Source organism: Pavona decussata, unplaced genomic scaffold (genome assembly GCF_977016875.1).
Source record: "Pavona decussata unplaced genomic scaffold, jaPavDecu1.1 SCAFFOLD_36, whole genome shotgun sequence".
NCBI lineage: Eukaryota > Metazoa > Cnidaria > Anthozoa > Scleractinia > Agariciidae > Pavona > Pavona decussata.
Window position 1 is genome coordinate 780,942 of NW_028145458.1, and position 26,069 is coordinate 807,010.

The following is a 26,069-nucleotide window of genomic DNA, read 5'->3' on the forward strand; positions in this document are numbered from 1 at the left end:
ATATCTTTTTAGATTAACTATTCTATAGCTTAATGTCAAGAGTTTCTGTCTTGACTGTATGGAATCAGAAACTTAACCAAAAAATCTTTGGCCATCAGTTTTCACGTGACCATCACGCGCGCATCTTACAAATTGCCTCCATTCTCGACCCCAGTGCTTACGCTCCTAACAATCTAAATAACCGCGTATGTCATGCGCAGAAGAGCTTTGGAGCCGAGAATGAAAGTGCCTCCGAAATGTTTGTTAGATGCGCGCGCAGCCAAAACGGTTTAGTGCAGTTTTTCCCACTAAGACCGTCAGGAGGTATCATCGCATCCTGATTGGTTTATCATTACATGTCACTGCAAATGGTTTGAATCCAGGAGTTATGTTATAGATTCGTAAATTATGATCATCCATGTGAGTGTAGTCCTGAGAAGGACTGTTTGAGGTTAGCTAAAGTCATCTTCAGAGTCAAGTAAATCGTGGAACGTCAGTAGACAGGATAAATGTCTCTGGTTGTTGACCTGATTGGTCAACGAAGTGGAGATGTTATTGGTCGATAACAATAACATCTCCACTTCGTTGACCAATCGGGTCAACAACCAGAGACATTTATCCTGTCTACTGACGTTCCACAATTTGCTTGACTCTGAAGATGACTTCCGCTCAGGTTGTCGAAACTTCATTCAGTAGGAGCTTTAGCAACGACGACAGCAACGGCAACGAAAACGTCACTATTAAAATGAATTCGCGTTTTTTCAAACGTCGTTGCGATTATTCCATTCCGCTTTAAATGTCAAATGTAGGCGAAATTGAACGGAGTTGAATTCTTGGAGACCGCACCCAAGTTTAAAAAGAGAAAGAAAAATTCGTCGTCGTGTGTTTACGTCCTCCATAAAAACGCCCCATCAGGAAATTCCACGTCCGAGTCGTGCATTTACGGCAAAGAAATGTACCAAAAAGTGTAATGCACGTGCAGAGTTGTTGTTTTGGTTATTAAGCCTACTACTTTTTTGACGTTCTCGTTGCCGTCGCCTTTGTCGTTGCTAAAGCTTCCTAGTGTCACCCGGATGACCATAATTTACGTACTTATGACATAACATATCAGTAAACACGCTCTCAACTAATCTTGTAGTTGGACACCCAGAGGTTTACGTAGAACACATCTTGTCTTCTCAGACACCGGAGAGTCGATGCATAGTACTATATTCTTCCTGCCATTACATGTATTGTTCATGGGTTAAATAAAGGAGAACGTCAGTAGTCATGAATGACAGAGATTGTCGCTGGTGGGGCGAATTACTTTTAGAAAAACACGCTGAGAAAATTGTACGGCAGGACAGGAACGCTAACGCCGAGAACCCAAAACAAAGTTAAAATCACGCCCGAAGAAAACTCACCGTTGGTGCAGAACACATATCGCCTACGCGAGGGTGGAAGGCGATATGTGAACGTTAATCATGCGTTCTATCATCGAAAGACCTCAACATTTGTGATACCTTGCAGGGTACGGCTGACATAGTGTCGCTAAACCAGTGGCAGAGAGCCATGGAGATAACGAACCCATTTTCATGGACTTAACAACTGCACAATATAAGCGGCCATGTTGAGTCTCAGAAGAATAAAAAGCTTGGTTTTTGCACGGCAAGCCTCGCCCAGCATTTTATTCTTCTGAGACTCAACATGGCCGCGCGTGACAAAGGTCCATTCAAATGCTGGCCCTTGTAACTCCTTTATCCCCAGTATCAACATGCATATTCTACCCAACACTCTCCATATATTTCCTATGACACTATTTGGGAGAATTTATTTCAACATCAAGACACCTCATCTTTGGTGATCACTTCCTTCATTCTCATGACCAACATGTCTGGTCATGTAGTAATACTGCTGGGAGAAATTAGATGCTCGTCACTATTGGGAATTAAAAGCAGTTGAGTCGTTCTGGAATGGTCGCAATTCTTTCTTCTCGAGCCTGAGCGTTCAGGGCTGAGTTGCTCGAAGCATGGTTAGCGTTAACCATTGGTTAAGAGGTATTAAAACCTATAGGTTGTTATGGTATTTAACCCGGGTTAGCGCTAACCATGCTTCGAGCAACTGGGCTCAGGGCTTAAATTTTCCTTATTTTCGGGTCATTTGGAGATTAAAGGTTATAAGGACGGTGCCTACTGACATAGAGGTATTTTTGCCCAGTTTATTACTATGCGGGAAAAGCAGATCTTAGCAAGGGCTATTGGGATCCAAAAAGAAAATTTGGGGTAACTACGCGTTTTTGAGAGATAATTAAGACACAATAATTCTAAAAAGTGCTAAAATACAAAGCAATGTATGGCATTTTTTTAAAAATCAAATTGAAGTTTCATTATCTCTGAAAAATGCATGGCTACCCCCAAATTTGCTTTTTAAATACCAAGAGCACTTGCCAAGTTCAGCTTTCTCTGCATTGTTTTAAACCGCGCAAAAATATCCCTGTATTAGTAGGCATCACCCATAGGAAACCCGAGTATCTCGAGATGCCTAGAACGTATGCGCAGAAACAAAAGTAGGCACCGTCCTTAAATGAAGTTGGTTGTTCAAAGTGCAAAACATTTCAATTTAGTTCAGACGTTTGGAGACAGCCCTCCTCTCAGAAGCATAGAATAGTCTCCGCAAGAGACTCCCTCGAGCGAAAAAACGGTCTTATTTTGTCCGCAAAAAGCGTGCTCCCAGGCTTCTCATAGAAAGGGTAAGCAGTGAAGTAGCCGGGTATCAAAGTGTAACATTAAAGCTCATAGAGCTCTTGTTTATATATTTACATATCTATTTGTGGTTTCATGCGCTATTTGTCGACACAAGATCGCTAACTTATTCACAAGACTTACTCGATTACCAGCCGCTGTGACTGACTTGCAAGAAAGCAGTGTTACTATCAGAATTCACGCCACCAACCTTTGTGGCACGTTTTCCTATTGTCTCAAAAGTTCCATCTCTCTCTTTCTCCAAGTCAACCGAAGACTTTGACATACTGTAGCCTGGCAGATGCCTTTGAACGTAAAAAATGTCAGTTTTCTTTAAGAAATAACTGGTGTAAATCCTTACTTTACAGAGACAAAAAATTGTCGAGTTCAACAATTTTTAGCTCATGTAGACGTACTAAAAAACAATATTGCGGGTGCACATACATTTTCATATCATGTGATCATTTTTACCTAAGGAGACCACTTTTTTTACTTGAGATCGACCGTCAGTGTGCAAACACTGCTGATGATTAACTGCCAGGTAATTTTTTTGGATATATAAAAAGATGACCACCAAATCATCGGCGAGTTTGGTGCTTCTCTTTTATGCAACAAAATTCTTCCTGCCCTTAATCACTGGCGAATGTCTGATTTTCGCAATGTGCAAGCTTTGTGGACCGATCCAGCTCGTAACGAAAATAAACCAAAAAGTAACATCTCGTTGTTTCTGGTGACCTTTTACTACGATTTGTTCCAATCTGTTACTTGTCATCTCTCCAAAAATCTTCGGAGCTCGCATTGCACCAAACTTTCCAACATACATCTGCACCATCTCTTTTTATCTACACATGGATTCTTCTCAGGGTAAAGCCTTTGCTATCATACCGTCATCTTTATCCATAGAAGCCATAACACAATATGGTAGATCTTACAAACAAACTCTTCTAACAGAAGACGATAATCAGGATGAACTCTTCATCCCTTTGATGTGATCGCAGTTGTTAGAATCATAGTCAACACTTCTTGGTGAAGAACTTTGCAATACCTTGAGGAAGGTATAGCAAGTGCGTTAACATTCCTTGGAGGGGACGGGATGGTGAAGCTTGCACTTAATCTACGTCGCGGGGAATGACTCGGTCACGTCGTGTGTTTTGTCCATGAAAGCTATGGTACAATAGTACATTATGCTCTTTTTATCAAATCTTCTGACTTGTGTATCTTAAGGGGCAGTGTTCGATAACTCATGGGGGTCGTGTAGTAACGGCTCGCCGTTCGTCCGCGGGCAGAGGGGGTTCCACATTCAAGGCGTAGTAGGCGGGGAGCGTGCTATTTTGTCAGGATCCTTCTCCTCGTCGTATATCAATGTGGGTCTGAGAGAGGCGCGTGCGAGGCCCCAGAATTTACTGGGTGATAAACCTCTCTTGACTGCAGTAAAACGCCACCCCAGGTGGTTCCCACACTGCGCACACTCGGCTATGGTCCATGCGTATCTGCACAAACGGAAAAATGAAAAAAAAAAAAATAATAAAATAAATAAATAAATAAATAAATAAATAAATAAATAAATAAATAAATAAATAAATAAACACCTCAACCGTTTTGTTTGTTCAAGTACCAACACTGTTTAATGTAAAAACAAGAGCCGAAGGGGGAATGAAAAAGGTTGCAAAAAAAGCTTTTAAACGTTGGTTAGCTCATTTTTCGAATAACGTCCTTAGCGCGTTTGTACAACAGAGAGACTTGCCAACAACTCAAGCTCCTGAAAGCGAAAACAAACAAACCGAAGGGAAAAATCGAGCGCCATATTCTCGAGAGAAGAGTGGAACTCCTAGACGGGAAAGTAGATTGATTGATTGATTGATTGATTGATTGATTGATTGATTGATTGATTGATTGATTGATTGCACCCAAAGCCTTAACTAAAGACATCTTCCATCAAAGCGGATAGGTCTGTGAGGCAGACATGGAAACATAGGAAAATGCAGACTGTTTAGAATACAAGACATTCATCTGGAGCGCACACGTGTTGGCGCTCAGAAGAGGACTTTGGTCCGGCAACTCTCCATGTCGTTGTGATCTCGGCTTAGGGCGGGTGAGGATGCAAACCAAATGCACAGTATTCACTTACCCGGGGAACCAGCTGTTCTCAGCCGTGGGTCTTCCTCTGAGCCTAATGCTTGTGGCTCGATAAAACGTGAGCGTCTCATGAACCCAGCCATTAGGGTTTACATATGCCCCTAACGGACCATCCAGGGACATGCTGAAGAATATGATTCAAGATTAAAACATTAGTTCTCCTTAATTAACTAATTTCACACTTTGATGGTTATGTGCGAATTGAGAATTCGGCGTTCCATCATGACATTGTCACAACATTGACAAATTAGATGCTTGTTATTGGGGAATTTTAAACTGACATCGGCCTTACCTGAACAAATCGTTTTTATCCACAATCTTAGTATCACACTCTACACAACACAGGACACTACACTGTGAAGAAAAAAAGAAAGATACCCTTGGTATTCATGCAAATAGTAGCGATCATTGGTAGAACACAAACCAACATGAATACAAGTAAAATCAAACGCACGGAAACCAAGTTTTGACTTTTTTGCACGAAAAGAGAGCGGCAAAATAAAAGGCCAAGGAGAAAACACCAAGAAGAGAGATTCACCAAAAAAAAAAAAGAAAAGAAAAAAGAAATAGCAACAAACGGCGATAAATGGTGGAAATGACATAGAGAACGAAAGCAAATTCAGACTCGATGTTAGATTAAATGTTAGATGAAGTATGAAGAAGCATGCTCACGTCCAAAAGGTTATATTTTCAAAAACCAAAAAAACAAATCTAAGTTACAACAAGAAAATTACCTTATGTGTAAGTGGAAGAGAAAGGCAAAACGTAAATTTCGACGCCACACCTGTTTTAAAATGGTACCTGGAGCACATGAACAGCGACAAACACAGCAGCACATAAATAGACCATTTCCAAGTTACTTTGAACCTCATTATGAGGTGTTAAGTTTTTATTATGAAAATTAGTTTTTATTCATATGCAAACAAAACTAATTTTCATATGAAAAGTTGTGCACTTAGCCTCGCTTTCATAGGTTCGCAGCGACTTGGAAATGGCCTATTGGTCATAATTCGCACATTCCCATACGTTGTCTTAAATCTAAACCTATAATAAGGATAAGGTTTTGGATGCCTAGCCTTGAAAAAGAGACCACGTTTTCAGACTAAAGAAACAAAAAGAAGCAAAGCAACCAATTCAAACACTCAGTGTCGTGCGAAGCAGAGAAAATTTTTAGTTGAAGATGAAGAAAGATCGAAAAGAAACATTATAGGGAAAGCTATTGAAGACAACAAAAATACTCCTTTAAAATCACCTTTCGGACAATCTCCAGCTCTCTTCGCAATCTCTGGGCAGGACAGTTGATGCAGAGTATTTGAAGTCTGAGGTTGTCGTCCAGGGGCATGTTGGCTGCCACCCAAAATGAGAAATCTGAAAATCAACAAGTCGCCAATCAGTTGTCATAGAAACTAGTTTGCACTCAATCTGTTTCTTAGTCATAGACGGAAATCGAGAGTCATGGAGTCGGCTGATGTCACCTCATCCACTGAGATCCCAAAACAAGCAGTTGGTGCTCAGGAGAAAGTCATCACAGAGAGAATTGAACTTTAAACACTTGTTATCAACATTCTGTCCTGGTGCACCACTACACAGGACCTTTCACATTGTATTCTCTTTGTTTTTAAGGTATTGTGTCCGTGTGGTCTACAGTTTATGTTTTGTTTTGTCCTTTTGTGCTGCTTTTCTGGCTTTTGAAAGATATACTTAGCTCCATCGAAGTAATAAACTACAATGGTTATTACTCAAGAAACATTTATAGTATTTTCTAGCCTATGCTTCGAAGTAGCTGAAACAACCAACCAATGCAAACGTTTCTGTGAAGTTATTAAAACTGTGTTTTACATGTAATAAGAAACAAACTATTGCACATGAAAAAAAGATTATACCTGTTGGTGCTTTGGGAACATTATCAATACGCAGTGTATCACTCCAACTTTTTAATTCCTTTTTTATAAGGTCCATCAGTACATACTGAAATTGAAACAAAAAAAAAAAAAGAAAGAAAGAAAGAAGAAATGTCATCCACTGAAGGATATATAATAAGGTAGCAAGCAAAACGGCTATTTTCATTCTCAATCTCTTAACTTTTGCAGTCGCTGAAATACATGTTACACAGATTACCACTGCAGATCCAAAGCACAAGGAGGTCAAATGATAAATGAAAAGATTGAAAGTTATGATACTTTTTTTATCACTTTACATGGAAATCCTGAGCCAGCTACCTCAAAATAATTATTATAAATTTAAGGCTGCTATATGCACAAGAGCACCAAGATTCTAATAATATAACTTCCTTAATAACTTATTATTGTTCATGATAATCAGAAGTCAACATCTCTAAGACTTTTACACAACATAATTATTCCTTTGATATGAACGTATAAGTTGTCACAACTTACTGGATTGTACTGGTCGTAAACCCACTTTGGCCAGGAACTTAGACTGACAGGTACCTAGAAACACAGGATAACAGGTATTGCAAACAAGCCTAAACATATATACGTTTAACTCCTGTTAGAGTGTGAATAAGAAAACTGCGAACACTTAAAAATTATTTTAATGAGTAAAACTTTGCAGCAGGCAAGCCATAGAGTGAGATCTTAAAGACAGGGCCTCTTTTTGCTACTTTAAATCTGGGCCCACTTGTTTAAACCCCGATTAAGCTAATCCGGGTCTAACGCAAATCCTTCCAAAAGATTTTTGGCCCTTAGTTTTGACTTAGACTTTTCTTTACATTTAGCTTGAAGTTAGCTCTTAAAACCATTTTCAACGAGCGAGATGAAAACCTCTCTTAACTTTTAATCGTAGATTAGCGTTTATTGGCTTTCGAACAACCCAACCCTGTTCTGCACATCTTAAGGTAGTCTGAGAAACTTAGGTTTCCTGAGAACGGTACCTATTAATACAAAGCTGTTTCGCTGGTGACGTGCGAAATCTCCTGCATGCATGTGTAAATGTATTTCACACGCACACACTTATTTGGACTATTTAGTTAAAGGGGAAGTATCACACGAATTTGATGTCATTTCAAAACCCAAAAATGTTTGTCGGTCAACAGAAACACAAAATAAGTGCAATAAAACTGTCAATTAGTGCCTCTGGCTAGAGACAGAGTAGGCCGGAATGGATTGAAACTTGAAAAATGTAAGGCTAACCTTTTTCAAGTTCTCGCATTTTTATTTTCAAAATGCGCTAGAACAGATCACAAGTTGTTCATTTCAAGAATGGAGTTGATCTCTTTCCTCTCATTTATTCTAAAATGTTTTGTAGCTATGTGAAGGTCTTATTTCACCATTTTTAACCAAACAGGTCAAAAACCCCATGAGATTCCCCCTTTAACATTCATAAATTGTATATTGACAGTCGACTTTCAGTTGTGATTGAGATTAGAAAGACTCAGAAGAGTTATGAACAGAGAACAGCGGCTTCCAGAGAGGGAACATTTCACAGCTGTTATATAGACGCCACAGGTTGGTTATCCTGTTTATTGTGAAGATTCGGTCCGTATCATTATTTGCCATATTTGTTTACATGTGTTTATATTGACATTTATACTGGTAGGTTTTGAAGGCATTCTACATGCGACTTTGATAATGGTGAACTGAGCAGCTACAGGGAAACAAAAGGTTTTTTTTGGCAGTTTGTAACTATGTGGGAAAAGTAGATCTTTGCAGAGATAATTGGAATCCAAAAGGAAAATTAGACAATTTGGACTGTTCGACCATGAAAAAAGGAAAAAAAAGCCCACCTTCTTGTGTTTAACCCTCCCTAGCCTGTTTTTTCCTGAAGTGGCCTGGTATGGTTTTTCAAGCATGCCACTTGTGGTTGCCTGGCAACCAAACTTGTGATAGCAGGACCAAAGTGCACCCTCAGGGTGGGATGGAAGGTTGACTTCTGGTAAGACATGTACTGTTGCCATTAAGATGCTGTGTTTTGATTGAAATGAAATAACGGACATTACATTACTTAAGGATTTATAACTATTCCCATGTCGATCACGTTTGCACAGTCATGCTCTAGTCATTTGAGTAAAAGCAACAAGCCAATCACAGCTTTTTTTGCCATTTTTTTTCCTAATACTAGCGATTAGGAAACCATATACACACACCCATAGGTAAAGTAACAACTATAACTAACAATATAATAATTGTTATTTTTAGTTATAGTTGTTAGCTTACGTATAAATAATAATTATTCCATGAACATGCATTGGATATGAGATGATACATAGCCAACAAGCATCAGGTTAGCTATAATCATTCCTTATAATATTTGAACAGGCCAGAGGAATTGAACACCACATGCAAAATACCTGTCAGATCTAATATAAGCCAAAACAACAAAAATGATCTTAAATGGATTATACATGTATGTCAGTTATACTCAAAGCGCTTTGCTTGCATCTTAAAAGACTAGTACTTTTATGCTACTTACATGTACCGGTATATAAGTAATCGTCCCTCAATCTCAACAGTCAACGTTTTCTCCCATTATATTCAATGCCTTGAATTTGTTGGCATGAAAGTCAACAAACTGCCTTTCTTTGCACTTTGAAAAGTAAATCCTTCTTGATACTTACCCATCAACTTGTCTTCGCAACTCTTTTATCTTAAACCTTTGGCGACCTGTAGCTTTGATTCGTAATGTACAAATCCCAGCTTCAGTCTCTTCTTTCATCGAATATATCTCAACTGTTGTACCAATGGCTGCTAAAAGCTGGCTTTGGTTGCTACCATATCTGGAAAATAACAATCAAAAAGTGAAATGTTTATGGTTATCATAATTCCACCCTGCACTTAGCAACATACATCCATTACCAAAAATAATGAATAATTGTACGCAATTGTATGACTTCAAAAGTACCACATACCGTACATCCAGTAATTTGTGTTTGTTGATAATCACTTGGCTTATAGACGAAGATACATTAAATTTCAACTCCTGTAGCACCAGGAAGAATTTTTTGGGGCAAAAATACTCAGCTATAAGCTAATTATAACCCCCTTTCTTGTTAAGATTTGACCAGTTCACAGTATTTGGTGCAAAAATCGCTTGGCTTATAGGCAAATAAATACGGTAACTTGAAAGAAGTTTACAAACGATTCTGTGAAATGAACCTTTACTTGATTAGGAAAAATCTGATCCAAACCCCCCCCCCCCCCTCCACCAAAAAAAAAAAAAAATCCATGGTATTGGTTTTCAGTAATTCCTGACCAATCACCACCATTTCGACTTGGATTTCTCCACACAGAGAATCATTATTACTGTTGCGTTTAACGTAGAAAGAATGGACTCCTAATTGTTTTTGGAGTCAAAATCGTATGGGACAATCAATTAATAAATCCATGGATCTTGGGACATGTATCTGGCATCCCCTGTAGATTTTGCAGGGGTGGATGACATCATCACCAACTTGGAGAAGGAGAGAGAGCCTGGGATCAAGATCATCCAACGCACTCCCTAATCTTTGATTATTACTAAGTTAAAATTACCAAATGAAAAAGTTAAATGTTAGTAGTAATTATCTTATGAACCTCCTTACCTGGCATTTACCAAGCCAAATGTCCTGTCTTTTTCTATGATATTCTTCATCATCACTACAGTCTGCAATACAAACAGATCAAATCCAACATTTAAAAACAAAATTAATAATAGTTATAATTATTATAATAATTTTTTAATAATAGAATGATTTTATACAAGATTATATCATTATGTCATATTTTTGACAATGATATGGCCATTTGCACAATTACATGCACTTGTGATAAAAAACGATTTAGAGACACATTTCATCAAGAAAATTAACGATAATAAAACAGCATGACGTTTCGACGGCTTCATGTCGTCATTGTCAAATGAGTAAAATGGAAATAACGGAAAGGCATATTTATAGGTATTGAAAGTGAGAAAATAAATTAGCATGAAAGCATTTCAGGGACGCGCATGGCTTAACATCTAACAACTTAATTAATTAAGAACTCTAAAGTCATAAAGAAATGCCGTGACAAATTTGAATGTTTGGGCTATGAAATACTGTGGATCAAGAACAAAAGACCAAAACTGAACACGCAAGCGGATTCCATTTGCACGAAACTCTTTACCTGAATGCTTTCATGCTAATTTATTTTCTCACTTTCAACGCCTATAAATATGCCTTTCCTTTATTTCCATTTTACTCATTTGACAATGATGATATGAAGTCGTCGAAACGACATGTACTTGACAGGCAGTACAATTTTTTTTATTTACCTGTGGCTGAAACAAATGAAGAGGTAATGTTTGTCCAGGGACCAGAACTAAACCAGGCAGCATCAACAGTGGAAGAGTAATGTGTGAACCAGGCTCATGATATGTACGACCACTAAACTCATCCATTTCTTCACCTAGATACTGGTGTGAACACAACAACATAACAACAATTACATTGGACTCAATATGTATAGAGTTAGCATCATGGACTGAGTTCTTTGGGCTTGTCACAAACAATCCCTTTTCTGCAAATCTCAGCATGTTCAGCAGGGCACAAGTTGATTTGAAAAGAGTCAGGCACTGGTGCCTCAGAATTTAATCTGACACCTGTGGATGGATGTAGATCTTGGAAATAAAGGTCTCTCTCTCAAACTTATACTGTCTAGAGTTTGCTTGCAGTAATTGCTTGCCAATGCAAACTGTGGAAACATTGGAAGCAATGAAAGCTAGCACTATGTTTTGGAGATTAAAAAATACACAATTATGAAGTCAAGTTTAATTTCACAAAATCTGACAAAATTAATGGCTTATCATTTATCACTCTCAAGGATTGGAAATTTCCTTTGTTTGGCAGATGTTATGGGTCATGGCATGATCATTGGAAATTCTTAGGGAGAGGTAGGGGGGGAGGGGTCTTAAAAGCCAAAATTTTAGAAGCAAAGTATGAAGATGAACTGGAATTTCCCAGGGGGAGGGGGTGCAAAACAAAAAACCTTCCATGGGGGAGTATGGATATTTTCTGGAGCTGCACAATACTAAATGTAATGTGAAGTTCTTAATGTCATCAATAAATAATAATACATGTGCCTTAAAAAAACTATTACCCAGCAATTTATTGTCAGGGTTACCTGATGCTGTGCAGGAAGTGATGGGTCAAAGTTAATGGCATCATGTTGTTCGTCATCGCTGTCTTGGACTATTTCAGCTGAAAATGGAAACATGTCAGCCAGCCAGTGAATCAAGAAGTGAACATGTAAATTATAGTGTTAGTATTATACTGCCAATAAGTAGAAATACACATCCTGTGATGAAAATAATATAAAATTCATGACAGAAACGTTTCTCAAGGTTAGTAAAGCTACATAATTTGACTCCTAATTTTTATAGACCATTGTCAAACTTGGAGAAAATATGCTTGTTAACAATCGCTAATTGCTCATGCATTTTATTAATACACTCCATCCTGTTACAGCTTAAGTGTGTATTCTACAGCCAGTTCATAATGAATGACTTGATGGATTCTGTATTTGACAGTCTGTGCAAAATACCTCTGCCAAGCATAATACTAGAATGATTACTATTCTAACATGATGTTTCAACATAACATCATATTTGACTGTTGACACTTTAATAATAATTGTGACACTGCAATTACAGTGTATCATGAGACTTAAATACATTGTGAAGTTTTAATGGCACCGTAAACACACAGCCAAATTGTGCGAATAACTTAAATAAACTTTAACATGTCAATGAACTGAGAACATTTTCCAACAACATTTTTTATTGCAATTGATAACAATTAATGAATTATCCTATCAATTTCAGTACAACAACTAAACTCACAAGCTTTTCCCTAATGTATTCTTATTGACTGCTAATAGAAAAATCGATATTAATTCATCAATTACTTTCAACAATTTATTTCAGTTAATTACAATAATTAATAATTATTATTGATTAATCAAGCAACTGTGTCTGTCACTATGGGGATGGAATAACTAGGATAAAGTTATTGAGATAACCTTGCCTCACTGTCAACTGAGTCACCCCACATCAAGTCAACTGACCTGTACTTTTGTCACCCAGCGACTTAAGTTATGTTGCTCCAAAAGATCAGAAAAGTTACTGAAGCTTACTTATATCTAATAATAATAATAATAGATATTTCTATGGCGCAAGTTAACATGTGGATATGATCAAATGCGCCTAAATAATAAAACAATAAAATTTTAGCTACGTACATTAAAGGAACAATGATACTCAATGTTGTTAGCCCTGAAACGCCTTTTATATATTTCCAGATGATTTAGTTGTTGCGATATTGTTTGATTACGTTAATATTTGCCAAAGTCACGCTCTCTGTTAGTCGTTGCGCAATTCATGTAGAGTCTAGTTACGTATTAAAATTAAGTTAGCTACTTTCTCAGATTACACGCTTATTAGGGTTTCAAAAGGTCACTTAGGTTAGTTGCTATCGAGAGATCGTCTGCTACGCTATCCTCGCTATCGAAAGAGCTAGAGATTGCTACACAGCTACGCTACCAAACCTTGCCAGGAGCTCTACCAAAGTAAGCGATTTTAGTTATTCTATCTAAATGTTATTGATTATTGTCGTTATTTAGCTCTATTTGATTCTATTAGGAATAGCTGTTCATTACACGTTGTAAGTTGTATCAGTTAGTACATTATTGTTACATAAGGCTTTCTTTGTTGATCGCCTTTTTTAGTTCGAACCACAATACAGCGTAATCGCCAGAACTCAGCTACTTCGCTACTCAAGCAAGCTATTTCACTAGTAATAAAGTTGTTGGCCGTGTGAAGAAAACCTTTGTGTGTTTGTGCGATTACTTGACCTTTGCTACCACGTGGAATCGAATTGAACTTTGTGCGTTTGGATGTAAGCTTCGGCAAGATAACCTGTGATCCTCTGAAGGTCACATTCGTTCGAATTTGACGAGACTCTTTGGAGTTTGCTACCTGTTTGAATTTTAAACTCGTTATTCCAAGGTAGATCAAATTTGGAGCCATTTATATCAAAGACCTTCGAGCATATGAATCTTGACACTTAGCGACAGTGGAATGGTTAACGCATTTGTTATGTAACACACAGTCACGTTGCAAAGCTCGCGCTCGGAAATTGGACGCCGATCGATCATGGCTTCTTATTATGAAACTGACGCGGATGGAAATCAGCAAAATATTAGGACAAGAGAGCGAAATCGAACCCTAGATTGGGAAGGAATCGAATCAGAGAGCCTACGGACGCTAAAACAATCGAGAGGTGCATTGAAAGGAAATGTTACCAAGGCTCAAAACGATATTCGAGAACTCATGCGTGACCTTTCAAACGTAGATCTGGTTAAACGGAAGTTCGAGGAATTGAAACAGATCGTTGACGACTTCAATAGGACTCACATCGCCTATCACGAAAAATTGACGAATGAGCATGACATAGCCGAGTCTAGCGAATATTTCAAGGCTGTGAATGAGTTGTTAGCAGAACTAGAGTGTGGTATAACAGACTGGATCAAATCTACAGAAACACCCTCGTCTCGAAGGCAATCACCTCCGACCCAGACAATTCCGGAAATTGACCCCGACGATTCTATCAGCAATGTTGGTTCTCGTCACGGTACGAAACTTACCCGCCTCTCGAAATCAAGTTCGAGCAGTTCGAAAGTGTCTCGGTCCAGTTCTCTTTCAGCCGCGAAAGCTCGAGCCGCTGCAAAACGTGCAACGTTAGAGGCGGAGGCTGCTAATCTGGAACGCCTACAAGCCATCCAACAGGAGGAGCTTAACTTGAAAATGAAAAGAAAAGAATTGGAACTTCAAACTGAAATTGCGAAGGCTCATGCTGAGGAAAATGTTTACATCTTGGCAGAATCAAGTCAGGTGGGAAGTTATGCAGACTTCGACTTAAGCACCCGCACCCCCAAGAAATCTTCGCTGATCCTGGCTCCAGATCTCCAGCGAAATCCAGTGCAAGAAAGATCAAACCTTCCACCTGCAGCCATGCCAGCTAAAACAGTAACTTTAAACCCAGCAGCTAAGAGTTGGATTCCTGAAGAGAATTTCCAAAGCGACCGAAAGCCCCCAAGGCCATCTGATATTCCTCACGTTTCAAGTTTCAAAGAATCTCCGGTTTACGTTCCAAGTATCAAAGAAGCCCAAGTTAAAGTGGAACCAGATGAATCAAAATATGGTAATCAAGCCCTGATTGGCTCCCTTACTCAAAGTCTTTTGGAAGCTCAGTACCAGCAAGATCGTCGAATGCAAGAGCTGATTTGTCGACAGCAGGAAAGTACCCTAGCTCTAACGCTGCCTCAACCTGAAGTACCGACATTTAATGGAAATCCTACGGAGTACTGGAAATTTATACGGGCCTTCGAAAACCTCATCGAACGAAGAACTACAAGCGAGAGTGCTCGATTGTATTACTTGGTCCAGTATACCACTGGAGAGGTCCGCGAACTCGTGAAAAGCTGCCTCACGATGAAAGAAGACACTGGATACCAAAAAGCCCGTGATTTACTGAAATCGAGGTATGGCCAAAGCTATCGGATTGCCAGCGCATTCGTCGACAAGCTGGTTAAAGGATCTGCCATCAAGGCAGAAGATGGCGAGGCGCTAAGAAGATTCTCTATTCTTCTCACCGGTTGCAAAAATACACTTCAAGATATCGGCTACTTGAACAAAGTCGAAAATCCAGACACCATGAAAGCCATAGTCGGCAGGCTACCTTTCGGTCTTCGCCAGAAGTGGCGCGATGTTGCAGACAATATCACCGAGAATAAAGAAAGGGAAATCACTATTGGGGACCTCAGCAATTTTGTCACCTCAAAGGCCAGAGCAGCTACCCATGCTGTATTCGGTGACCTGCAAAGCCACCCACCATCATCTACAGGAGGTGTTAAGCTAAAACAGAAACCTGTGCCGCGAAATGCATCGTCCTTCGTGACACAAACTGAGCCCAAGCGAATCAGCGTCGACCTGAAGAAACATCAGCTTCAAAATGACCGGAAATGCCCTCTCTGTGGTTTGAATCACTGGCTATCCCATTGCAGTGCCTTCAAAGAAAAATCCTTACGCGATAGGCTATCATTTGTTCGGTCAAAGGGTTTATGTGACAACTGTCTTGTTCATGGGCATATGGCGAGTTCCTGTTCGAAGCCAAGGTTCTGTAGAGTGACAGGGTGCACCGGGAATCATTCTAGCTTTCTACATCCCAGAAGTGTGGGCCAAGTCGCGAGTCCGTGTGCAGGAAACCTTGCGTCAACCGAGAACAAGCTACAAAGGCAAGACAGCTCATCAGAAGCCTTAAATGGATACGTGAAAGGAAGAAGCGAAGAGGCGAGTAACAACCAAAGTAAAGTCTCTGCTATAACTGGCTTGGCAGTGGTCCCAGTGAAAGTAAAAGTACCAGGAGGCGACGGCGTTGTACAGACTTACGCATTCCTAGGTAGCAGCTCCAACACTACCTTCTGCTCCGATGATCTTGCAAGACAACTAGGGTTGTCAGGCCAGCGAACAACGCTATCATTAACAACAATGGACAAGGAGAATAGTAAAACGGAAAGCCTTGTGGTAAGCTTGGAAGTGCTGGATCTAGAGGAAGAAAATCTCGTACAGCTTCCCATCGTCTTTACAAGACCGAAGCTGCCTGTATCAGTGGCAAACGCAGCTAATCAGCAAGATATTGATCGATGGCCACACCTCGCGGGTATCAGCATACCGAAGATTGAAGCAGACGTCGGCTTGCTAATTGGAAGCGATGCTCCTGAAGTACTGGAACCGAGAGAGATAAGACCGAGTCAAAATGGTGGACCATACGCCTCAAGGACCGTGTTTGGATGGGTCGTAAATGGTCCTCTAGGCAGGACCCAAAGCTCTGCTACCCGTACCGCCAATTTCATCAGAACCGATGTCAAACTCTCTGAACAGTTTCGCAGCTACTGTAATATGGAATTTAACGACTCTATTCATGACCGTAAACATTCCCTTTCACAAAACGACAAGCGCGCCCTGCAAATAATGAATGAAACGGCCACACTCAAGAACGGTCATTATGAGATTGCGTTGCCGTGGAAAATCAACCCACCCTGTCTTGACAACAACAAGCCTGTTGCGCAACACCGATTGCGGCTATTACAGAAACGTTTGTCAAAGGATCAAGAACTGTTAAAGAAGTATAAAGAGTGCATGGAAGATCTTCTTCAAAAGGGTTATGCCAAGGAAGCGCCAGTATCTGAAACCGCGGGAAAGACCTGGTACCTTCCCCATCATGCAGTGTTCCATCCAGCCAAACCAGGAAAGGTGCGCATAGTCTTCGACTGCTCAGCAAAGTATCGGGGAAGCTCTCTAAATGACCAGCTGTTACAGGGGCCGGACCTCACCAATTCCCTTATCGGTGTGTTGACGAGATTCCGTCAAGAAAACGTGGCTCTAATGTCAGACGTGGAAGCTATGTTTCATCAAGTTAACGTCAATCCTGACGACTGCAGCGTGTTACGTTTTCTGTGGTGGCCTAATGGCGACCTAAGCTTAGAGCCAGAAGAGTACATGATGACGGTGCACTTATTCGGGGGATTGTCTTCTCCTAGCTGCGCTAACTACGCCTTGCAGAAAACCGCAGACGACAACAAAGGGAACTTCGCCGCAGAAATCGTGAGTTCAGTGAAACGGAATTTCTACGTTGACGACTGTCTGAAATCGGTGAAATCAGATGAAGATGCTATTCGCCACGTGAGGGACTTGACAGAACTACTCAAGAAAGGAGGCTTCCGGTTAACGAAATGGCTATCAAATTCCCGAACAGTTGTAGAGTCTGTTCCTGAATCAGAGCGAGCGATGTCAGTGAAAGACCTGGATTTTGACCACATTCCGATTGAAAGAGCACTTGGCGTGCACTGGTGTGTGAGTTCCGACACATTCAGATTCAAGGTCAACATTAAAGACCGCCCAGCTACCAGAAGGGGAATCCTCTCAGTGGTGAGTTCCATATATGACCCCCTTGGTTTCGTTGCTCCTTTCATTCTTCCTGCCAAGATACTTCTCCAAAACCTGTGTAAGAAGAAACTCGACTGGGACGACAAAATCTCTGACGAAGACCTCGAACGTTGGAAATCTTGGCTAGATGCATTGCCGAAGCTCGAGCAGTTCTGCATTGACCGGTGCTTTAAGCCCCCTGACTTTGGAGAAGTTGTCTCATGCCAACTGCATTACTTCTCCGATGCATCTGAATTAGCATACGGCGCTGTGGCCTACCTCAGACTGGTTAACGCAAGTGGCGCAGTACATTGCTCCTTTGTCATTGGAAAATCCAGGTTGTCACCTTTGAAGACGGTTACCATTCCAAGACTGGAACTCTCCGCCGCTACGTTATCCACCAGATTGGATAGGATGATTCGAGAAGAGATCGAGTTGGCAATTGATGAATCATTTTACTGGACAGACAGTATGTGCATACTTCGCTACATCGAGAATGAAGAGAAAAGGTTCCAGACGTTTGTAGCAAACAGAGTGGCTGCTATACGCGAGCAATCCCTACCAACTCAATGGAAGTATGTTGAAACAAAGCTCAACCCCGCTGACGATGCTTCGAGAGGATTAGCAGTTGACGCCATAGTAGATAGTAACTGCTGGACGAAGGGTCCGGATTTCCTTTGGCAAAGCGAAGAAATGTGGCCTGTGCGTCCTGTTGCCATGGATCCAGAAAAGGAACAACAGTGCTATTTAGAAGAGAAGAAGGCCACCTTTGTCTGTTTGGCTCGTGATGAGAGTGCCAGGGTCAGTGAAATTTTCGAGCGCTTTTCATCATGGCTTCAGCTGAAAAGAATTGTAGCCTGGATCATCAGGTACAAGAATGTGCTCCGAAATGCTGTTAAGAAGCGCAAGAAAGGAGAACCGTTGCAGTTTCTATGCAACAATAAAGCAAGCCCTTTGAGTATCAAGGAAATGGAAGATTCTGAGAGGGCAATTATCAAGGCAGTACAAATCCACAGCTTCCACGAAGAATTGATGTCTTTAAAAGGTGGCCACTCAGCAGTTAAGAAGTCAAGCAGAATCGCAAAGTTAGATCCAGTGCTCGTGGATGGAGTTATACGTGTCGGAGGTCGTCTCCAAAACTCTCCGATCAAGCAAGAGTCCAAACATCCCGTGATACTCCCTAAAGACCATTACATCTCTGCCCTCATCATACGTCACCATCACTTAGTCTGTGGTCACTGTGGCCCAGAGCACACGCTTTCATTGTTAAGGGAGAAGTACTGGATAACAAAGGCAAGGCATTCACCGCATCCTAAGTGCGTGCTTCGACTGCAGAAGAAGACAGGCGCCTGTAAATCAGCAGAAAATGGCCAGCCTGCCGGAAGACAGAGTTAACCCTGCAGGACCCCCATTCAGCTATGTTGGAGTGGACTGCTTTGGTCCCATAGAGGTGCGGCCGGTGGGCAAGCTAGTGCTGTTGGAGGAGTCATGAACATTTGTGCTATTTAAGTACTTAGGACATTGTTTTAGATTTAGTCACTTAAGTTGGACATCCCTCGTTGTTATTGTTTTTGCGTTTCAAGCTGATTGAATTACTTTAGTTAAAGGCTTAAGCTTTGTACACCTTTAAAGGGGCCGGAATGTTAGCCCTGAAACGCCTTTTATATATTTAGTTGTTGCGATATTGTTTGATTACGTTAATATTTGCCAAAGTCACGCTCTCTGTTAGTCGTTGCGCAATTCATGTAGAGTCTAGTTACGTATTAAAATTAAGTTAGCTACTTTCTCAGATTACACGCTTATTAGGGTTTCAAAAGGTCACTTAGGTTAGTTGCTATCGAGAGATCGTCTGCTACGCTATCCTCGCTATCGAAAGAGCTAGAGATTGCTACACAGCTACGCTACCAAACCTTGCCAGGAGCTCTACCAAAGTAAGCGATTTTAGTTATTCTATCTAAATGTTATTGATTATTGTCGTTATTTAGCTCTATTTGATTCTATTAGGAATAGCTGTTCATTACACGTTGTAAGTTGTATCAGTTAGTACATTATTGTTACATAAGGCTTTCTTTGTTGATCGCCTTTTTTAGTTCGAACCACAATACAGCGTAATCGCCAGAACTCAGCTACTTCGCTACTCAAGCAAGCTATTTCACTAGTAATAAAGTTGTTGGCCGTGTGAAGAAAACCTTTGTGTGTTTGTGCGATTACTTGACCTTTGCTACCACGTGGAATCGAATTGAACTTTGTGCGTTTGGATGTAAGCTTCGGCAAGATAACCTGTGATCCTCTGAAGGTCACAAATGTTTCCTGTTTTAATACTTCAGACACAGTCCTTCAGTTTATAGTCTGGTTCTCTGCATTGTAACAGTTTTTTTTTTTTTTGCATTTTCTCCTACCGTCTTGAACACCGGCTACCTTGAACTTCTTCGTAACCCTTGCCACAGTAATTTATTTCTGAATATCTGAAGTACTCAGTTTCTGAACAAAAGGTTCTGATTGTCCTCAACGATTTCAAGACAGTGTATTAAATATCAGCATGTCAAACACAATTGTATGTCACATCTTCTATCTCATGCATCGAAGATACTTTAATACACATACAACAGAACTCAAGGTGCTTACTACCCCCTGATATACATACTAAAATCACCAGTCTACAATAGTAACCTTCAGGAAGTAATGTCAGGGCTCTTCCTGCTCGCGAGCTAGCTTGAAAAACACCAATCGTTGTTGTGATTTACAAGACATGCAAACATTAGATTGCATGCACTCCAAATAAACTCGCTTCATGGTTTTCGACACAAACTCACTGGCTCAATTACTCCGAGTTAAAGTTCTACGCTGTGTGGATACAAGGAAATATAGATGTAGCTTCTCAAGTGAAAGGGGACAGATTTCATGTTAACAAAAAAAGACTGCTGGAATATTGTAAGCTAGAGACTTAAGCTCATATGCATATGTCACAAATGCAGCTGATTCACAACTTGAGGGCAATAATACTCCACTTGAGGTTCTTCCAGCAATTTCCTCTACAATAGTAACATTACCTGCAGAGTCACTATTATCAGATCCTGAATCATTCGGAAGGAAAATGTCCAGTTCTCCGTCGTAGCCATTTTGTATCTCGACGTCTTCGTCTGAAGACTCGTCCGCCATGCCGACAAGACGGCAAAGAGTTGTGGGTAGTCAGTAGCCCTTGGCGGAAGTCATGCGTCATGCTTCTCAACTGGCCAATCACAGAGTGCTTCGTAGGTTTCACTTCGAGGGAAACGTTCGACTATCAACAAGGCTACACGTTTGCTTCGGAAGGAATTTTCACTGACAACCGTCTACGAACCCAACTTCTGCGTCTTCTAAAGCTTAACGGTTAATTATCCGTAAACTGACTGGCTGTATAGTCTTTATTACTGCCTGCAAGACAATGAACTGTGATAATCTGGTACTACTTGTCACTGCAGCTTTCAGCATTCTCGCAAGCATCGATTTGGCACTTGCCAAGGACTATTACAAAATTTTGGGTGTTCCCAGAGATGCGAACGACAGGCAAATCAAGAAAGCTTTTAGAAAGCTTGCTGTAAAATACCATCCTGATAAAAATAAGCACAAAGATGCAGAGGCAAAATTTCGCGAGATAGCGGAAGGTAGGTAGATCGAAGATCTGATATCGCTCTCTTATGCAATGTTTTCTTTTGGAGAGGCAAAAAACAAGAAAAAATATATTGAGCTTAAAGATTTTCAATTTCGCCATGGTTCAGCTGGCATCTATAGGCACAGGCTTTGCATGAGATACGTCTTTTTCTTCTCACGGTAACAATAAGGAGTGTTGAGCTTAATTCTAATTGTTGGCGTGATTTTGCGGATCGTGTAGTCAAGCGTATTTTTCAAACTGGTGACTCCCTTGTTGTGTTTGGTGGCCGTTTTTATAAGAATAACACTTTCAATAAGTGTCTAACCTTAGCCCTGTGTCGCATGAAACTCATTTTCGATATGTTGGTTTGATTCGAGTTAAAGTCATGTCTATTTTTATCGGAAATTGAAGGCTTTTTAATGTCTGTTCATGTATAGAAAATGTACAATTCACGTCAATCCTCAATTGTTTTCATTACACGGTGCATGTGGATTTCATAACAATATGTTGCGGCATTTTCATTTTCATTTCACTGTGTTTTGTTACCCTGGAGTCAGTTGATTTGTAATAATTACCATAACTTAAAAGCTTAAAGTTTGTAGTGTTTTTGAACTTCCTGACCAAAAAAGGACTTACACTCTTTTTGCAGCAAACCTCCCATTACTGACTTATATCTCAATACTTTGAAGGACTTCAAGTAAAGCAGATCCTGTAATGCTCGCAGGAATGTGCTTTATAGGAATTGTTCATATCAGTTAAAAAGCACATTCTTGCAAACAGCAAGGGAGGGCCAGCTTCCTTGAAATCCATGACTGTGTTGAGATTGGTCAGTAATGTTTAAGCTGCTAACATAGTAGTTTATTTGAAGAGGAGAATGTTCTACAGATGAATACACACAGCTGGTCAGATCTTATGGGCACAGTGTTATATCTAATGTGGGAGTCATATGACATTGACTCATTCTATATATGCTTGATGGAAAAAAAATGTTGGTTCAAAGGTATAAACCATAAATGATGCAACCTGATAGGAAGATTGAAGTATGTACCTTTCTCATTAGTGTTTTTATTCGAAGAAGTGATTTAGAAAAGCATTTAACTATAAAAAAATTGCGATAAAATATTTCTTAAAATCATTTTAAGATTAAAAAATTTGCTAAAAAGCAGCGAAGTTTCAATGTTAGCTAAACGTCATTATCAAGTCAAAATATGTTTGTTAGTTGCAGTCTACAAATACTAAAAAAAAAAAATATTATAAATGCATTTGTTTCCTATTTGCATGTGTAAAAAATGCATTTATCCTTATCCTGCACTTCAAAATTAGGGAATTTGCCTTCTGAGTTGTCATTTTGCTAAAGTTTTTGTGAGGCTTTAAAGAAATAGTGATATGGCATGTACACTTTTATGTACACAGTTTCTGAGAAATACTAGTAAGTTCATACTTCCAATTTTTCCCAGAAATCTGGTGGGTTGTATCATCCATGGTTTATAGCTTTCTCCCAACAACTTCTTTCAGTCAGGTGGGTATATCATAAGTCGGTACAGCATGGTCATTGAGGCAAGTAAAGTCTGCAGAAGGACTGCTGTTGGTGACATACTATGTTCAAACAAACTTACTGTAAGATAAGGGACTCTTGGACTCAAACTGTCAATATCTTGATCTATGCGTAAGAAAAATAGAAGACACTCAAGCGACTAGTTTCAGATGTTTTGGTAGCTTTAAACATGCAGTTATCAGTAGTCTGAATATTGCGCTGTTTTTACAAAGTTATGGGTTTAAAATCATCAGAAAGGTCATGCAGATTTTGTATACAACTTGTGAAGTTGCTGAAATCAGTATTAGGACAATTGTCTCTCACAAATCCTTCATTTAGTTTGGTTCACGTTCATTTAATAATCATTATTCTCTTTGTTTACTCTTTCAGCATATGAGGTCCTATCAGACGAAAAAAAGAGACGTCAATATGACCAGTTTGGATCTGAAGGCATGAATGAGAATGGATTCAATTTCCATCATCAAGGTTTCCAAAGCTTTGACGACATATTCAAAGATTTTGACTTTGGAAATGGACATGGAAATGGCAAGGAATGGAAGTTTTCTTTTGGGGGTGGTTTTGATGATTTCTTTGATGATGAGGACGATGAGGACGATGATGATGACTTTTTTGGAGGATTTAGATTTGGTGGTTTTCAAGACTCTTTCTTTGGGGATGATTCAAATTTCCACACAAGCAGACATAGGGAAGATGTTTATACAAATGAACAGGGACAGAGATTTCACAGAAATGTTAGACATACAGAGTTTCAGCAATCAAGTAAGTATTATTTAGAATGTAGTAAGTTTTTAGCATATACAGTCGACTCCCGATAACTTGAACCTTCAAGGGAAATTGAAAAAAGTTCGAGTAGAGAATAGAGAATTTATGTTTTCTTTATGTCCCTGAAATTGAGTGGTTCAAATCTGGTCTCTGTCCTCATGCACATGCTCTGTTGATTCAGACAACAAAGTTGACTCTTACCTGATAGCAGCATTTTGGGGGTCTAGACTAATAAGAAACTTAAGGAACTGAAATGCCACTTAAAATTAAATTTGTGTTCTTTGAACTACTGTAATTTATTCAAATCATAGAATATCACAGAGTATCCAGGAACTAAATTTCCAGGGGAATTTCCAACTTCAGTTCAGAAAGATAGAGAATTCACTGTCATTGCATGGTCACATTATCCATGTAACCTTAAATTTGATAATCACAGGTCATGACATTTTTTGTTAGACAAATTCAGATAAATGTACCAAACTGCATAATGAACATGCAAGGATGTTAAACCTACTGTCCTTACGTTCGTGTTTGCCTACAACCAGGCTATGGAGGGGATGTTTCAGTGTGACGCTCCTAACCGTGGCCACACAACAAACTTTTTAAATTACAAGTTAGCCAGTCAGGATATCTTCCTCCTTGTTCATAAAATAGAAATGATCACGCCTCCTTTCAAAGTCCAACAGGGAAGTGACGCAACAATGAATTATTGAAAACATGTCATTTTGTATTTCATGAACAAGGAGGAAGATATCCTGATTGGATAACTTGTAAAAAAAGTTTGTTGGGTGGCAACGGTAAGGTGCGCCGCACTGTAATAAGTGGTACCTCTATGGGCCATGTGGACAATTAAACTTTCCTGATACTGTCACACTTTGAATAGGCTATGACATAGTTCAAATAATGGGACTGTACTTTTTTTTTCGCTATTGGCAAATAGCTGATGTACTAATCAAGGAGCGTAGCAAATGAAGAAATATGTTTCTTTATGAAAAGCAATCAGATAGAAATAAAAATTGGTTAGAAGTTTAATTAACTAATAAGCAAACATTAGTTTGTCTCTTTGTACTTCTTGCACAACACCAAGATGCTTATTCTAAATCCATTTTTAATTGTCTTTGCAGGTAGAGGTAGAACATGTCGCACTGTCACAAGGAAAGTTGGAAATATGGTTACAACATTCACGGATTGCTCATAGGTGTTTTTAGTTTAAAAGTACAAAAAGGGAGCATTTCTCTCAGACAATCCTGTATCCAATTTTGTCAGTTAATATGGTTTAGATTCAGATACATGTGACCTGGAGAAAAAATCTGCAAAAAAAAAACAAAACAGTAATACGTGTTATATGGGCACCAGCTTGAACAGATTTAATGGAAGGAATGAACCAACCTGATTCCAATTGGCAATGTACCTTGCTATATGGATGCTTTAGAATATGGTTTCATGTTTCCTCATCTATAAACAAAACCGCTATGGAAGCCTAGAAGTGTAGGGTGCCACAGGAACTGACACAATTGTCTAATGTTTGCATAATACGTGCCTAACATTTCACAGGCTTTTCCTCCAAATAAATAAATAAAAAATTTTGAGTTTTGGATTCCTAAGAATTTTTTTTTTTTTTTCAAAACTTTTGAGCACAAAATTTAGGATACAGATTGGGTGATAGGAATGTAAGCTCATGTAGTGTGGAATAATGTTAATAGTAACAATTTTTGGGGGAGGGGGGTTGTTAAGGGGGTTTTCAAGAAGAAAAGCTGTTTAACCACTGACTGTATAGTTGAGGTGATTTAACACAGTTCTGTGTTTCTGTGTAAAAGTTCATATATTTTGTAAGGTAAAATGATAGACAGCATGGTGGCTTTGTCATTGAAGGTAGTGGAAAATATCAGAGTCTAATTACATGGAGGATTGTAGCTACACTGAGATTTAAGATTTAAGACTGTCTATGTGAACAAATTCTGATTAAAATATTTTGCAATAACATGAAGTGTCAGACCAGGCTGAAAATTCCAGCCAGGTTTTAGCAAACTGCACTTGTCTGGTTCTATTGACATTGCCTTTTATTGTGCCCACACTGAAATATTCATGGCATAACCTGAAAGAAATCTTAGGTCACTTGCTCTGCTAAAATTTTAGCCCAAGGGATAACATTTGCCATGTTATGAGGTGTCATATGTTTCAATTTATTGCATAAAGGGTTTTGCTCTATCACACTATGTAAAGGGCGATTTAGATGGTACGATTTTCTCTTACGACTGTCGTATGCCATTTCTAGAGCGCGCGCTGCTTCCGTCATGTAAAAATCGTACACAACTCTCGCCACTCAACA

The 26,069-nt window shown here is 39.5% G+C and overlaps 2 protein-coding genes across 2 annotated transcripts; one reads left to right on the top strand and one right to left on the bottom strand.

Annotated features, from left to right (window-relative positions):
* Nucleotides 1-2,730: 2,730 nt before the first annotated feature.
* LOC146484229 (protein cereblon-like) lies at nucleotides 2,731-20,956 on the bottom strand. Its single transcript, XM_085105026.1, has 12 exons — nucleotides 20,843-20,956; nucleotides 11,933-12,009; nucleotides 11,085-11,225; nucleotides 10,375-10,436; nucleotides 9,412-9,570; nucleotides 8,581-8,758; nucleotides 7,232-7,285; nucleotides 6,719-6,803; nucleotides 6,088-6,203; nucleotides 5,128-5,189; nucleotides 4,828-4,959; nucleotides 2,731-4,189 (listed from the first exon to the last, which is right to left on the bottom strand). The coding sequence occupies exons 1-12, from the start codon at nucleotides 20,949-20,951 to the stop codon at nucleotides 4,000-4,002; spliced, it is 1,365 nt and encodes a 454-aa protein (XP_084961152.1). The 5' UTR covers nucleotides 20,952-20,956; the 3' UTR covers nucleotides 2,731-3,999.
* Nucleotides 20,957-21,057: 101 nt separating this feature from the next.
* On the top strand, nucleotides 21,058-25,357 carry LOC146484230 (dnaJ homolog subfamily B member 9-like). Its single transcript, XM_085105028.1, has 3 exons — nucleotides 21,058-21,436; nucleotides 23,348-23,737; nucleotides 24,865-25,357. The coding sequence occupies exons 1-3, from the start codon at nucleotides 21,217-21,219 to the stop codon at nucleotides 24,936-24,938; spliced, it is 684 nt and encodes a 227-aa protein (XP_084961154.1). The 5' UTR covers nucleotides 21,058-21,216; the 3' UTR covers nucleotides 24,939-25,357.
* Nucleotides 25,358-26,069: the final 712 nt, after the last annotated feature.

What these genes read in the sequence shown, in the direction of transcription:
- LOC146484230 (XM_085105028.1), top strand. Translation starts at nt 21,217, where the DNA reads ATGAACTGTGATAATCTGGTACTACTTGTCACTGCAGCTTTCAGCATT. An exon ending in ATTTCGCGAGATAGCGGAAG is followed by an intron (nt 21,437 to 23,347) that starts GTAGGTAGATCG and finishes TTACTCTTTCAG; the next exon opens with CATATGAGGTCCTATCAGAC. An exon ending in TACAGAGTTTCAGCAATCAA is followed by an intron (nt 23,738 to 24,864) that starts GTAAGTATTATT and finishes TTGTCTTTGCAG; the next exon opens with GTAGAGGTAGAACATGTCGC.
- LOC146484229 (XM_085105026.1), bottom strand. Translation starts at nt 20,951, where the DNA reads ATGGCGGACGAGTCTTCAGACGAAGACGTCGAGATACAAAATGGCTAC. An exon ending in GGAGGGTTAAACACAAGAAG is followed by an intron (nt 7,286 to 8,580) that starts GTGGGCTTTTTT and finishes CTGTGTTTCTAG; the next exon opens with GTACCTGTCAGTCTAAGTTC. An exon ending in AGCTGGAGATTGTCCGAAAG is followed by an intron (nt 5,190 to 6,087) that starts GTGATTTTAAAG and finishes TTTTCTTCACAG; the next exon opens with TGTAGTGTCCTGTGTTGTGT.